The 16,294-nt window shown below is 36.8% G+C and overlaps 1 protein-coding gene and 1 pseudogene across 1 annotated transcript; both read left to right on the forward strand.

The window, feature by feature from the left end:
* Positions 1-1,663: 1,663 nt before the first annotated feature.
* On the forward strand, positions 1,664-7,682 carry LOC107550134 (sterile alpha motif domain-containing protein 10-like). The gene is made up of 5 exons (XM_016231364.1): positions 1,664-1,736; positions 3,431-3,438; positions 3,779-3,947; positions 5,821-5,961; positions 7,020-7,682. Exons 1-5 carry the CDS (start codon positions 1,664-1,666, stop codon positions 7,040-7,042), a joined length of 414 nt encoding a protein of 137 aa, XP_016086850.1. The 3' UTR covers positions 7,043-7,682.
* Positions 7,683-9,730: 2,048 nt separating this feature from the next.
* Positions 9,731-16,294, forward strand: LOC107550506 (uridine-cytidine kinase-like 1; annotated as a pseudogene).

The raw sequence follows: 16,294 nt of genomic DNA on the forward strand, positions 1-16,294 counted from the left end.
TTTTGCCAGAGTAATTGGAAGAGGAGCACCAGACTTAAGGTCAATCTTCTGAACTTGGGTTTAAATTTGTTGCATTTTGCTGAACCGGATCAGAGGGCGAAGGCTCAGACTGTTTGCCTTTGATTTTCCAAAAAGTGAATTCATGATCAAAAGCTTGGCTTGATCAGACGTCTATGTTCATTTATTCCTCATGAAAACCCCAAACAGGAGCTGATGAGATCCTAACTAACCTCTGCACTTTTTTGGCCTTATAATTTAAACCATCGTTAATGAATGGTGGACCTTGTTAGCCTCTTCCTACAGTGACAGGAGAGATAAACAGCTCTGTTTTATCTCTTCCCCTAATGGCTTACTTTACTTCATACACAAATCCTGTGTTCAGCCCAGCTACACTTGTTAGTATTTTTCTTAACAATGGAGGTTTGTGTATCTCAGTACATGAAAGGCTCACTGACATCTCACCACATAGTGTGCTCTTCCCAGAATAAATAAAGAGTGAACAAAGAAGAAAAGAAAATAGAAAATGTCACTTTTATCAGCGCTGTTGTGATTGTCTATAAACTTTGCCAAGATGCCACTTTCCACGGACATGTCATCGCAGAATGATCAAAGAAGAAATGAGGAACTCAAGTGCCTATTGACTAATTGTAGTCAAAAATGTGACTATGTATGCATTTGTGTACTGGGGGCCACTTTTGATGGTTAGTGTTTGTATTTTCTCATTATTGTGCTCACACCGATCCTCTGGGGTCTGGGTAAATGAAACTCATACTGTAAATAATTAATGTTGTACATTTAAGTGGTGTGAATTCCTCTCTCACTGACTGATTCTGTAATCTATACCATTGCGTATAGGGACATTGCAGAGTAAGAAGGATTGCATCAGCTTGTCTGCATTGTGTGTCACAGAGTGCAGTCTCAAATACTGGGCATTAAAATAGGGAAAGTTTGACAGCTACTTTGTCAGATCCATTTATAAGCCACAAACAAAATTATGTTCATGTTTTACAGTGAGATGAGGTACTTAAAATTATGTAAATGTGACAGTGACATGCCTATTAATCTCATCTAGAAGGGCTTAAAGGAATAGTTTACCCAATAATGAAAATTTGCTGAAAATTTACTGACCCTCGGGCCATCCAAGATGTAGATGAGTTTGTTTCTTCATCGGGATTTGGAGAAATTTAGCATTACATCACTTGCTCACCAATGGATCTTGTTTAGTGAATGGGTGCCGTCAGAATGTGAGCCCAAACAGCTTATAAAAACATCATAATAATCCACAAGTAGTCAACATGACTCCAGTCCATCAATTATTGTCTTGTGAAGCACAAAGCTGTGCATTTGTAATAAATAATCCATCAAGCACTTTAACTCACATTCTGACGGCTCCCATTCACTGCAGAGGATCTATGGGTGAGCATATGTAAAGCTAAATTTCTCCAAATCTGTTCCGAAAAAGAAACAAACTCATCTACATCTTGAATTTCCTAAAGGTGAGTACATTTTCAGAAAATTATCATTTTTTTGTCTGAACTATTATTTAGGACCACAGTGTTCTTATGCCCTACAGAGACAGTTTCTGGGGAGATGTGCATCCTGCCCAAGACCAGCTGAGTGGAACAGTCACTTATTCAGCCTATATGTGTGCATGCATGCATGCATGTATGTGTGCGAATTCCTGCAGTTGCAGAAGAAAGAATTCCCCACTGCCCTCAAGGGCAAACACAGCAAAGGTATAAAGTAGAAAGTTGCCTTAGGGAGAAAGAGAGAGAGAGCAGTAGAGATAGGGCAAAAACTGTGAAGGAGAAAGAAAATGGAAGATGAACTTGAAGGATGGGGTACAGATGGTGGCAAATGGCTTAGAAAAACAAAACAAATAGAGGGAGAAGTTAATGAAATGGAACACCAAAGAAAGGGAAGAAAATATGCAAAGCACAGGGAATGAAACTTAGTTATGTTATGAGATGAGTTTTGTTTCAGTACCCATAATTTACAGCGACCTATTTTACATTAGAAAATAGCCAAATGTAATATGAAAATAATATATTTATTATATAAGTCAGATTGAATACATTCTTTGGTGTCAACACTAAGTGATGTTTTATTAACAAGTTTCGGGAGGAGCGCGCGCAGATAATTAACACGGCCAGTTCATCATCAGTAATTACACCATCGATCCAATCAGCACAAGAGAGAACCTCTATAAATAATCAAAGCAGCCTTACCTCCATTATCTCCTGTCTTTAGCATCCCTCCACCACCCCGACTCCTCACCTTCAGCCCGTTCCTACCCCAGCACGGGGAGGAACACTCGGGGGGAGCATTCTGGGTCCGGGCTTAATCCCGAGCTCGGACCCCTCTCCCCGGACAGGGGGAGTACCCCGGGCTCGAGAGTAATTACCGAGCTCGGAGCCCTCTCCCCGGACAGCACGACAAATACGCATAACCTTTACAAGTTATTTGTTCATTATAAGTAAGTGTGAACTCGTGAATGGACAAGGGCACATAATATTTATTAGTAGCACATGGCATTGTTTTTCTTTTCCTGCTATCAGACCCCATTTTTTGGGTCACTTTGGAAGTTTTATGATATTGCTTTTAATCCTGTACAGTACCATTCAAAAGTTTGGGGTCAGAAAGATTTTTTAATGTTTTTTTAAAAAAGTCTCTGATTTTCATCTCAAGAAACTATTATTATTATCAATGGTGACAACAGTTGTGCTGCTAAATATTTTTGTAAAAACCATTATACCTTTTTTTTCAGGATTCTTTAATGAATAGAAAGCATTTGAAATAAAAAATCATTTGTAACCATATAAAATCTTTTGCAACCTTATTAATGTCTTCACTGTCACTTTTGATCAATTGATTGTGTCTTCGCTAAATAAAATAATTCATTTCTTAAAAAAAAAGAAAAATCTTTCTGACCCCAATCTTCTGAACTGTAGTTTAAATATTAGCAATGCTTTTTTGGTGTCACAGTAAACAAACATCATAATATTGTATGTCACAGATACATTAAACTCAGTTTCATTAGCCCTCATGTACTCTCACTGGCTCTAAATGTGGATGATTAGCTGGAATTATCTTTGCAGGATGGTTTTGTATAATTAGTCTGTGATCATATGAAAGTGTGATGAAGGTCGAGCGAGTGTTATTGTGGCTCATGTCACTAGCGCAGCCATTGTAACGAATGCTAATCATTCTAGAATGGCCTTCATTTATACAGCTCAGTGTGCAGAATCATGGCCGCGTCCGTTAGGCAGCCAATCAGATGGATGTGTAAGATGAAAACATCCATCTTAATCACTACCGGTGCATGACCTGGAACACCGTTATTTAAAAAAAAAAAAAACATGTATATTTCCCAGAGGTCTTAACAGGAAAGAGAGCTATTTATCTGTTTATATTCTTTTTTTTTTATCAGATGGATGTGTAAGATGAAAACATCCATCTTAATCACTACCGGTGCATGACCTGGAACACCGTTATTTAAAAAAAAACAAAACATGTATATTTCCCAGAGGTCTTAACAGGAAAGAGAGCTATTTATCTGTTTATATTCTTTTTTTTTAAAATTCTGCTGGAGAATGGTTTAAAATTAGTAGTGCTATAAAATGTTGTGCATTCATACATGGTAGGACTCCAGAAGGATGCATACAATTCAGTCACATTTTGAGATTTGCTTTTCTATGCCACTTCTCTGTGAAATGCATATTTAAATGAGTTTCCCTATCTCTCTCTCTTTCCCATGCTCTATTTCTTTCTCTTTCAGTTACGTTCAGGTGAATCTTACTCTGTTTACCACACCAGCCCCACCTTGCCGTGTCTCTCCAGGCCAGTGGTTCTGTGGTCTCAGCAGGATGTGTGCAGATGGTTGAAGAAGCACTGTCCACACAACTACTTGACCTATGTTGAAGCCTTCTCCCACCACGCCATTACAGGTGTGTTATCCAATGTAAAACAAAAGAACTATTGTAGTTATTGTATATAATTAAATATCCAAATATGATTTTAATGTGTTAGCTATTATTATTCATATGGAATTGTATTCGGTGTAAAATCTCACATCACAGTGACCCTGCACAAAATCACCTTTTAAAAGGTACTGCTTGCGCAGCAGTTAGACCAATCCCTTGACACCAACACATCTACTATATCTCATATGGTATGACAGAAGCATTACCATTTTAGCTGAAGGTCAGCCAACCAGTGCTCATCTACTTTTCCAAAAATACGTCTCTTGTCAAAGAGCTGCTACCTTTTCATTCTCAACCCCTGAAATTACAGTGCTTTACTCTTTCATGCTCCATTTTCAATATTCTAGAAAAATTTTAATGTTTTAGTATTGGCACAGAACCCTCAAAAGTATGAGATTAGAAATCTGCCATCAATGCCCATGGACACTTAGTTTTGTTTTTGAGCCATTCATCTGAGACATGTATGATTTTCCTTCATGATACAGGAACATGTACAGTCCCAAAGCTTTCATTAGCTACTTGCCTGAGCTGTGAAAAACAAGAAAAATGTGTCAATTTCAAGCTTTTAAGTGCCTACAAAAAGAATCGGGCACTGGAAAATATATCTACTGCCATATATAATGTCATATAATAATATTAGAGATCTACAGCACAATTAATATTTTTATTCAGCAAGGTGCGTTAATTTAATAAAAAGTGGCAGTAAAGACTTGCATTGTGACAAAAAAATTCTAATTTAAATAAATTCTGTTCTTTTCAACTTTCTGTTCATCAGATGATCCTGAAAAAAGTTGAACAGTTTCCACAAAAATATTAAACAGCAAAAACTTTGATAATAATGTTTGATGAAATTATAATAATGTTTAATGAATTTATAATAATGAAATATTTCTTGAGCACCAAATCTTAGAATGATTTCTGAAGGATCATGTGACATGGCTGCTAATAATTTAGCTTTGCCATCACAGGAATACATTTTCAAAATAAATTAAAATAGAAATTTTTTTACATTTTAATAATATTTCACAATATTATAATTTTGCTGTATTTTTGATCAAATTAATGCAACCTTAGTGAGCATAAGAAACTTTCAAAAACATTTAATTTTACTGACACAATCTTTTGAAATAAATGAGTATTTTCTATTGGCCATCAATGGGGAAATCTGCAGCCAGTTGGATTTTTTGAAGCTAGGACTCGCTGGCCATACTGATATCCTTCATTATTATTTTACCATGTTTTTCTAGGGTTTGTAGAATTATAGTGTGAATATGCGACTCATGTCTGAGCATGTCACGGGGTCCCGCTCACACACTGGCGCTTAGACAGCTGCTTCTCCCACTCACTGCTTGAGCACACACTCACTAGGGTCCCGTGTGACTTTACGTCCCTCACAAATCCTCTCTTCTCTCTCAGTGGACACAAAGCATCAAGATCACAGACACCCTGGATGAGATCCATAGAAAAGGAAATCGAGAGAAAAAGAATATAGGGAGTTCAAAAATATGAGGACAAAAGACAAATGCAGTGTTTTTTCTGCCAGGCTGTGGACTTAAGTGTTTAGAGTCACAGCACGAGAGGCTCAGTTGGAAACAAAGTGGGAAATGAACCCGGGGCGGCCTATGCCCTCAGGCAGCAGTTCCACACATCATGTTACCATAGTCACATATGCAAAAATCACTGGGAACACGGAGATAATAACCCAATGCTGTAACTTGTTTATAGCTGCCAGCAAAACTGTGCATACATAATGTAGAGGCTGCAGAGCTTGTGTGTTTCCAAAGAGCTCATGTCTACTGAAATTGTCTCTCTCTCTCTGTCACTTTGTCTTTGTCAGGTCGTGCTCTCTTGAGATTGAATGGCGAGAAGTTAGAGCGGATGGGTTTGGTTCAGGAGACTCTGAGACAAGAGCTTCTCCAGCAGGTTCTACAACTACAAGTACAAGAGGAAGGGCGCAACTTACAGCTGCTAAGCAGAGGTGTGTGTGAGAATAAAGAGCAAAAATGAGGAAGAAATATTCTGCAGCAGGTGACAGGACCTAAAAGCAATAAAGTTTGCATAATGGAAAATGAACGTTATGGCGGTTTGGTGTATTTGTGCCTATTTATGTCTGCCTAGCAGCTTTATTTTTTGCTTTAGTGCAGGGGTTTTTACATTTTTTGTTGGCAGGGATGCCCAAATATGTTGATCCTCTTGCAAGGGACACCCTTTCCAACAACGTAAACCAAAAGAAGTGATTAAAATAATATTTAGGAAACATTTACATTGTGTTTAGTTGACTACATCTTTTTTTCTATCCACTATTGCGTTATGTCCGATGAATAAACCTTAAGGAAAATATAAAACTAGGGCAGTCATTAGAACAATATAATCATTGTGCTCACAGTATGAAATTTATGTATTTATGAACATTTATGACTGTAATTTGATGAACAGTTAGTTGCGACAAATACAAATTCTAAGAAATGGGTTGCTTGTTGATAGTCCCAAGTTTGGGGTCGGTAAGATTTTGAACATGTTTTTGAAAGAAATCTCTTATACTTGCCAAGTCTGCATTTATTTGATCAAAAATACAGCAAAAACAGTAATATTGTGCAATATTATTGCAATTTAAAACCACTATTTTCTGTTTTAATATATATTTAAAAAATATGATTTTACTCCTGTAAGGACAAAACAGAAATCATCCCAAGATGCTGATTTTGTGCTCAAGAAACATTTCTTATTATTATCAATGTTGAAACAATTGTGCTGCTTAATATTTTTCAAGATTCTTTGATGAAAAGAAAGTTAAAAACAAAAGTATAATCCTTAAAGTATACATTAAAAAAAATCTTATTGACCCCAGACTTTTGAACCATGGTGTATATTAAAAACCCAAACCCAGAGAGAAAACTGATTCCTCAATTTTGATGTCCACCATATAGTACTGATATGTGTGTAGGTTGCCATTGGAGAGCTACTCTGAGACATTTTAGATTCATTCACTCATTCATGCTTTTTCTCTCCATCCCTCACTTTCCCTTTCTTTTCCAGGGCTATCCGGAAACCTGTCATAGCTTCAACCATGCGTAGGGCAGTTCTACCAGACTAGCTGCATTCTGAAGGGACATCAGTGTGTTTGGTCAGGCTGAGGCCAGACACATTTGACTGGAGCTGTCATGGACTGGGACACGGGGACAGGTTTCAGTTATACAGCTCAACCCCCACATTCTCGCTACACGTATAGAAAACTCATATCAAATGAGATCTACACAAGGAGCTTTCATGTGCACCCATGATTTATCAACCCCAAATCTGCTTCGAAATGCAAACAAAATGCAGAGGAATCTTGAATCTTTATATCTGATAAAGGCGAACTTAGCTGGCTGTACCAAAGCTTCCTGGATTTTGTAAAAACTCAGTTCCACTTTAAAGTCTACAAGACCTTCTACAATGATGTCTGGTAATACTGTCAGAAATTGCTGTATTAAAAGCTATATTATGAGCTTTCACCCACAGAAGCAAGCTTGCTAGCTATTTTCTGCTGGAATGTGACTTTGCCAGACGTGCCCTCAAACGTGCCGGTCAAGATTGTGGTTCTACGTAAGCAAATTGTGTCCAGTTCCTACAGGTGTTTCAGGACTCATTTCACGTTAGATATGAACCTAAATGAATTAAACCTGCATTTGTACTGTGAGTCCAACTGGACGGCCTGTTTTAGTTTTGTGACAGCTATAGTTGTTTTTTAACTTAAGATGTTTTTGTTTCTTGGAACAAAAAGATCAAATGTGTCCAAACTAGTTCCCCATGTGACAATGACGACAGCATTTATGCTGAAATGATAAATACCTTTGGCCACAAAAAGCTGTGTTTATGTTGTGTAAATTACAAAGCTCTGTAAGTGTCTGAGAATTGCAGATGAAAATTAAAAAACAGATGACATGCTGCATTGGAGCCTAAAAAAGTCTCAAGTGTGGACTTGCCCAAAAGACCATTCAAAAAACCCATGTCAAAACATCAGGATGATATGGTGTGAGAACCTGAAAGTGGTTTGGGACACGCAAAACTGCATAAAACTGTATTCGTGCGTTATTTTGTGGAGAGTTTGATGTATTATTTCAAGTAATGAAAGGAGTCTGATTCCTTAATTTGGATTAAGTGTTGTGACACCATGACTCAGCTTGTGATATATTAGATTTGATTATAAATTTCCTGTCAAAGTTAGGCAGAAACATTCTTCTAATACTGTAGGAAGTGCACTGGTATCTTACAGGCAACAGTTTTCACTGAAAAAAAAGAGTGGGCCGAAACTACATTTCCCATAATTCGTATCGTGAGGTATTAACAGCTGAGAGTGTAGCTTCACAGCGAGTCGTATATGAGCGGAGAGTTACGTGTAAGATGGAGTTCAGGAGGAAAAACTCAAGCCGATCGAACAGGTATCACAATACAGCTGTCTGCGGTCCATGTTCCATGTTCCAAAACATCTTTTGTTGATCCTGGATCAACATTACTGTCCAAAAATACAGACTTAACCCAAACTTACACATAATTTATTCCTAAAATCAGAGTGAAATGACAGCTGATTAACAAGGGTGTAGAAGCACCTAATCCTGATTGTAAGCCTAAAACTGACATTTCCTGAAAGTTATCTCTCAATTCTGATTGGTTGATTGGAATGATGTTCCAGGATCAACAAGGATGTTGATCCAGGAACATCTTGTACTTGGTGAAATCACGCTCACCCTGCGGTCCACCCATTCTACAAACATAGGCTATAGCCTAGATCAGGGGTAGGCAAGTTAAAAAAAATTTCAGGGTTTGAGCTGAACTCTGCAGGACTGCGGCTTTCTAGGACCGAACTTGCCTACCCCTGGCCTGGTTTTGACGCAGGTGCACCTCTGACGTTACTATCTGTTGACCCACATCGAGCCAATTAATAATCATTTTTGGCATGTTATGGAATGGTTATTCATACTGTGGAATGTAACGTTTCATCTTTCTGATGATGAAAAAAATTCATAATAGGAAAGTAAATCATAGTTAACCTCCTTCCTTCTTCCCTCCTACCCCAGTTTCAGCAGGTGACTACCGCGCGCTAATGATAATATTATTATAAAGAACTATAGACTGAGGTCTCCCTCCTGACGCTACATGTGTTTCCATTAGTGCACCATGGAGAGATCACATCCTAACTGATCACTAACCGAGATTTGACCTTTGAGATGTCTATTTAATAGACTTGTGCATCAAAATATATTGTGGTGTATGTAATAATTCTTTACAATAGGTCTACCAGGTCCTATGACCGATATTTTAATTGACCATACACATTCTTTTTATAAAATATACATGAATATATAGTTATATTTTGCTTTTATAGAGTTTCATAGTGTAGGTGTCTGGCAGGTGGCCAGCTCAGAGATTTTTTCTTTCTCTTTCTTAATCTCTCTCTCAAAATGAAAGCAAGTCACAAATAATATCTCTTTAGTTTCTCCTTGACCTAAACAAAAATTGTTTTTTAATAGCCAAAAGCGACTGTAAATTATGACTTGTTGCTTGCATTTAGTAGTATTAGGGAGAGTACGCTCTTTTTCTAGAGCATTTGAATCAAAAATTTGGATATGCCCCTGTGTGCAAGGTGATATATTTTGGGTAATTTTTCAGACAGAAATATGAATACTTGAAAAAAAAATGTATTATCTCCACCAACTAGATGTGGATCCAACCCCGCCCCCCTGGATCGTTTTTCTGCAGTGAGGGGCTACTGGGAATATCAGGCTGCTGGGCACTCCGTACAGATGGAGGGTAAGTTATTAAATGGACTTTTTAGTATTTAAAAGGTTAATTAAATGCCGTTTTGTCCACTCATTTGAGTGACATATGCAATTAAAGAGTAGATCATCAACATGGTTTAGAAAGCTGCACGAGTAATACATTTAGCTCAGGTCCATTAAATAATATTAACAGATACAACATTTGATTTTAATAATGTATTAAAAATGATTGAAATTTAAATGAACCAAGATTACTAAAAACCAAAACTAAGATCAAAATAATTCTCTTTTTTGGTCCAATGGAAGTGGTGAAGACTCTTTGGACAGACTCCTCCCTGCAGTCAGCACCTATCAGTATCAGACTTTAGATAACTTGAAATATCAATAAAAGACTAATAAAAGAAAAAATAATTATTATTTTATACTGTATGGTTACTCATCCGTTCAGGATTCGGATTAAACTGGTTGTTGTTAGTTGTTAACTGTTGTTAATTCACTAACCGGCTCAGAGACATTCGTTCTCGAATCAGACTACACTGGTCTTGCTGTATGTTTTATTTCACTTTCGTGTTCCTCAGACAAAAAACAACAAGATAAGGATTTAATACAACATGAGTAAATTACAGAATTTTCACATTTGGACGAACTATGCCTTTTTATTTTATTTTAATTTTATGTAGCCTCTGACATGTTTTCACAAATACTCACATATTAATAACAGCCTCAGATGCCATGGTGTATGTGATCAGAATAAAATAGTATCCCTTGCGTTGCTGTTAAAGCACATATGGTGATAGGGCAGGATTGTGATCTTTCTGGTGTCTGTGTCGCCCCCACCAGTGATCAAACATGCAACCTTTATGTTACCCATCTGCAGGTCCTGTCTCCAGAGGAACAAACTCTGGCTGCCAGCAATGACTATAACTTTGACCATCCAGGAGCTTTTGACTTTGAGCTGCTTGTGACCACACTGCGGAAACTTAAACAGGGGAAAAGTGTAAAGATGCCAGTCTATGACTTCACTACACATGGACGCCAGAAAGACTGGGTGAGTGTGTGTGGCAGATGTTTCACATACTTTCCAGAAGTATATAAAAAATATTTGCACCAGATATAGTCATAATTTATAATAGTGGCATGGAAAAGATTTCAGTTTGTTTGATGGTCTTTGGTTTTTCATTTCATACTCTTCCAGAAAAATGTCTATGGTGCTAGCGTCATTATCTTTGAAGGCATCTTGTCCTTTGCAGACAAAGAGCTCTTGCAGGTATGATGAAATGTTGCGGTTTCTGAATGTTTCGTAAATACTGATAAAAATTCAAAGCAAAGTAAGTGATAAAAATGTTTTGGTGATGAAGTAAGGGAGATGTTGAGGGACCATTTATCACAAATTCATCTTAAAGGGATCACATGAAATCAAAATTTGACTTTTGTGGCTTTTAGTCCATATTGAATAGAACAGGAATAGGATCTATATGCTAATGTGCTCCTAAAAGTTGACAAAATTAACATTTTGCAGGTAAATGCATTTAAAATGTACACATTTTCTATTTTGTTTATATTGATTACTAAAGTAATTGCAAATATTGATTACTTACATTTTGATCTTGGTCTGAGTGTAAAAATATCTGTCACTATATCTTCAACTGAAAGCATAATATTTCTTCAGTCTTAAACTTTCTGTTGGTAAGTCATCTCTCTCTCTCTCTTTCTTTTTTTTTTTTGCAGCTGATGGACATTAAGATTTTTGTAGATACAGATTCAGATATCCGGCTGATAAGGCGGCTGAGGAGGGACATCACAGAGAAGAGGACGAGACATTGAGGGTGTCATTAAATAATACAATAAATTTGTAAAACCAGCCTTTGAGCAGTATATCGAAACCCACCGTGAGACTTGCAGACATTGTAGTTCCACGTGGTGAGTTCAGCATATATGCATTTCTGCAGTGAATAATTGCAGTTAGCAGATGTTACATTTATTAATTTCTCTCCTTCACACACAGGTGGAGGCAACATGGTGGCCATTGACCTGATTGTTCAGCATGTTCACAGCCAGCTAGAAGAGGTGAGTGAAAAAGGGAATTACGGTAGTGTCCTGTGAACTAATCTTGTCCATTCTTCCAGCCCAGGAGAAGTTATGCACCTATTTTTGTGGTCACATTGGTAGTCCACCCTAGACAAGATATTTAAAAAAAAAATTTAAAATAAAAACTTTTTAACAGCTTAGTTCATTATGTAAACCTGAAATGTTTTAGTGTACTTGTGTAGGTTTCCCCTGTTTCATTTTTAAAATCTAAGGGGCATGTTGCAGCAGGGTTGCCAGATCTCCAAAGCAAAACTAACACAGTGACTAATTAAAAATAGCCCAATAGCCCTATCCCAAAATTTAAAACTCAAATATGCCATTCCCTTACCTAAAATACATATTTTACAGTCATTGTTACACAATTTCAACTTAAAAATCACTGGGTAGTAGTAATCATAAACACAGACTGTATTTATAAAGGAGCTCACAGTGCCCTGCTTGACAAAACTCATTTAGCACTTAATCATTGGTAGAATATACAATGGGTAAAATAATACAATATAAGCATTCCAGTCAAGTACCATTTCTGCAGTGCTGAACAGTTTCGTTGACGAATAATTTTGGTCAACCACATTTTTTCACAGACGAAAACGAGACCATAACGAAAGAAAAACTTGTTTTGAATGACAAAACTATGACGAAAATCTATTGTCATTTTCGTCAACAACTAAAAACGAGACGAAAATGTTAGGGTGGGACGAAGAGATCCAGTCAGAATGAATCTCCTGCGTGGTTGGGAGGTTAGCTGTGCACATTTGAACAGTAACAGCCTATTGATCTGACCGGCGGGACATAAGCTAGCATACGCTTGCTGCACGTCCCAAAAAACATTCAAAAATGTCAATATCTGGGAGTAAGAGAAGCGCAGACATATGGATAATTTGAAAAGCATGACAATGCAAAAGAGAACTCAAATCGGTCTGGTTTTCTGCGCGCACACAGAAAAGTGCCTCTCACAGACACAGCAGACGAGTAATGAATTCAGTTCTCTTTCGCGTCGCATGAATGGAGAAATACACACAAAATGATGTCGAATTGGCTGTTTTGACGAGTATTCACGAAAACACACTGGGTTAGGTCTTAAGTGATCGTAAACAGTTGGGAGAATATCGGATGTGTATCAGTATAATGCACCCTTGCATTCAGTTTTAAAGGGACAGTAGCCTAATTAGTTGTTGTTGTCTGTGTCATTGATGTTAATCAAGCAACAAAAGAAAGAGAGAAAATCACTCACTGCTCTTGACTGAATGACTTTAGTAACCCTAATAAGGATTAATCTAATCTAATTTTATTTACATAAATATATATGTCTGCTTGAAAGAATGAAAAATGTGGTAAGTCGTTATAAAGAATGAATATTATATAACCATTGGTATTTCATTGAAAGGAGGACTATGTTCTTATTTCTTAATGAGAAGTGGTTTTATTTAATTTTAATATAAAGGCATGTTGTGTGTCACAACAGTTAAATCTGTGTCTATATTGCATTATAAAACCTTAATATCAAACTTATATAATGAGTTTGGAAATTTTAGAGAAATGCTTAATAAATGCATTACACTAACTAAACCCATTAGATTTTAGCAGACTAAATCTACTGTAGATTTAGTCGACTAAAATCTTGTGATATTTAGTCGACTAAAACTATTCAGATGATTAAAATATGACTAAAACTAAATGCCATTTTAGTCAAAAGACTATGACTAAGACTAAATCAAAATTTGCTGTCAAAATTAACACTGATGTTGAATAGACCAGCTTCCTTCATATTTTTACACACTACACATTGAAACGGCGCCCTCTGCCTGTGAATTTAGGGAAAATGTGAGTAAACAGTTGTCCTTGTGGCACTTACCCAAGACAGATCATTTCTCTCACACTCTCAGTCTGCTCACTCTTTCTCTTTCACTGGTTTTCACTGATCTTTCAACTCTGTTCTGTTGCATGCATTCTCTCGGCAGCGTGAGATTAGTGTCAGATAGAGAAGTCTTTCCTCTTTCTCACACACACCCTCATACATAAACACAAATTTACGCTCTATGAAGATATGTACTTTTTCAAAAATATTCTCTGGAGTAAAAAGTGTGACAACTAGCCTTAGCCAACTATACATAGACTTGGGCTAGTTGTGTATGTTTGTGTATTTATTTATGCAGAACTATAACCCATGATTATGTTTTCAAATTAAGAAAAACTGCCCACATAGATCCTTTAGTGACACTGTTAGAAATGTCATGGACTGGTGTACAAGTGGCTTTCATTTGTATTTGAGTCATCTTTTTCTCTTTGACAGTGCTGATTTGCTTTATGTCTCTTCTCTTTCATATGCACGCACACACAGGGCGCTCCTGGCCACGGCCCATCAGTCCCAGCCGCTTCCTCAGACTCTCAGTGTGTTGGAAAGCACACCACAGGTCCGCGGTCTCCACACCATCATTAAGTGAGTGTCATATGAATCAGTTCTATGAAACACATCAAAAGAAATCCTACTTTTAAATGTTAATGTTTGTTGTTGAAATGTGTTTTGGAATCCATTCATCTGTTCCGGCTGCCATTCAGAATTCCTCACATGTGTGAATCAGGCTAATGACTCACTGGCCTGCTTTTACCCTTTTCTCTGCGTCTCTTATGTACTCCTCCTCAATTTTTCTGTTTGTTTTTAGGAACAAAGACACTAGCTGTGACGAGTTCATCTTCTACTCAAAGAGACTGATGCGGTTGCTTATTGAACATGCACTGTATTTCTTGCCCTCCAAGGTGTGTGGGTGTTGTTGTTTTTTTTGCGTGTGTGTATGTGTGCCACTCAGTGTCTTTTTTGCCAAAGTTTGATATTATTGTGCGATCAAAGCTGAATCTGTGATTTAAATTACAACTAAGGCTTGATTAGAATTTTAATGGAATTAATTGCATGACCTTCATGTCAGTTAATTAATCTAATTAATTGCTAATAACAAATATCAATAAAACATTTAATTGAATTATCTATAAAAAGAAACATCTCATGAATGCACTGGGACGCATCCTCAGTGATGTACCAAATGAGTAACAATTAGTCACACATATATCAATAAAAATTAATTTTAATTAATTACATGATATGGCAGTTAATTAATCTAATTAATTTCTAATAATCACATATATATCAACAAAAATTTGAACAGAACTAATTATACAGTATATGCCTGTTGATTAATCAAATGAATAGCAGTTAGTCACACTACAATATTTAACTAAAATTTTTATTTGAATGAATTATGTGATATGCCAGTTAATTAATCAAACTAACTGCAATGAATAACACTTATATGATTGTAAAATTTTATGGAATTAATTACATTAAGTGCCATCTAATTAATCAGCATACAAGTCAGTTGGCACGAATAATTGTTAAAAAAGTGATTCACTTTATTTTTCATTTTTTATAATTAATCATACTACATTTGCCTGTTAATTTGAAAGTACTTTTTAAAATAAATATTATAAATATATGGTTTTTGTTAAGTATTAATGTAAATATGACTGCCCTAATATAAATATTTTGCTGACCTTTTGTCCTCTCTCTTAATACATACAGAGCAAAATATTCTCATCTGTACTGTGTGTATCATCACATAAATATCTGTTCTTTTTACAGGCCTGTTTCATCCAGACACCGCAAGGCCAAGAGTATAAGGGGGTAAGTTGTAAATTTGTGCGTCTGTTCATTTGAACATTAATTTCCACAATTAGGAGTATTTTTCATAAATTTGAAATCATATTGGTTTTGAAGTCCTCCTGTCTCCTAGATCACAGGTGTGTCCGTTCTTTGGGCCGGTGAGACCATGGAACCTGCTCTGAGAGCTGTGTCCATATTGGCAAGATTCTGATCCAGACTAATCTGGATCAGGAGAACCAGAGGTAAAACAGGCTTCAAATCACTGCCCACAATATCAGTAACAGACTGAAAATACAATGAAGCCTGTCTTTCTTGTCTTATGTACTATAAGAAAGATCTTACTAATAAATTCCAGTCGGACTAATTCTAGCAACTTTCTAGAAAAAATATATATTTTTAGAAAAAAATTTATGGCCTTGTATTGTATTTTAAATAAAATGTATTTATTTTCTCGGCTCTTAGCAAACCCTTTATGTCCATTTTGCCTGTTGGTCTCTGTCTCCATGGTGACAGAGATCTCCTGACTCCTCAGTTTCATTCTTTTTGGTGGCTGTGGTTCCCTCTTTCTCACTTTGTTTCCGTGGTAACTAAGACTCCCCCCCCCCCATTTAGCTGCACTACCTGCGACTGCCCAGAGACATCAGTGAGGACCATGTGATATTGATGGACAGCACTGTTTCCACAGGAGCGGCAGCCATGATGGCAGTGAGGGTGTTGCTGGTATGTGGCTATCGACCTCATTCCTTGCAAAATGTAAAAACAAACAGTGCAAACCCTGGATGGCTGTACAGTCCACACACTTTTACACA

This window comes from Sinocyclocheilus grahami, unplaced genomic scaffold (genome assembly GCF_001515645.1).
Source record: "Sinocyclocheilus grahami isolate Dianchi unplaced genomic scaffold, SAMN03320097.WGS_v1.1 scaffold16.1, whole genome shotgun sequence".
In the NCBI taxonomy this organism is placed as follows: domain Eukaryota; kingdom Metazoa; phylum Chordata; class Actinopteri; order Cypriniformes; family Cyprinidae; genus Sinocyclocheilus; species Sinocyclocheilus grahami.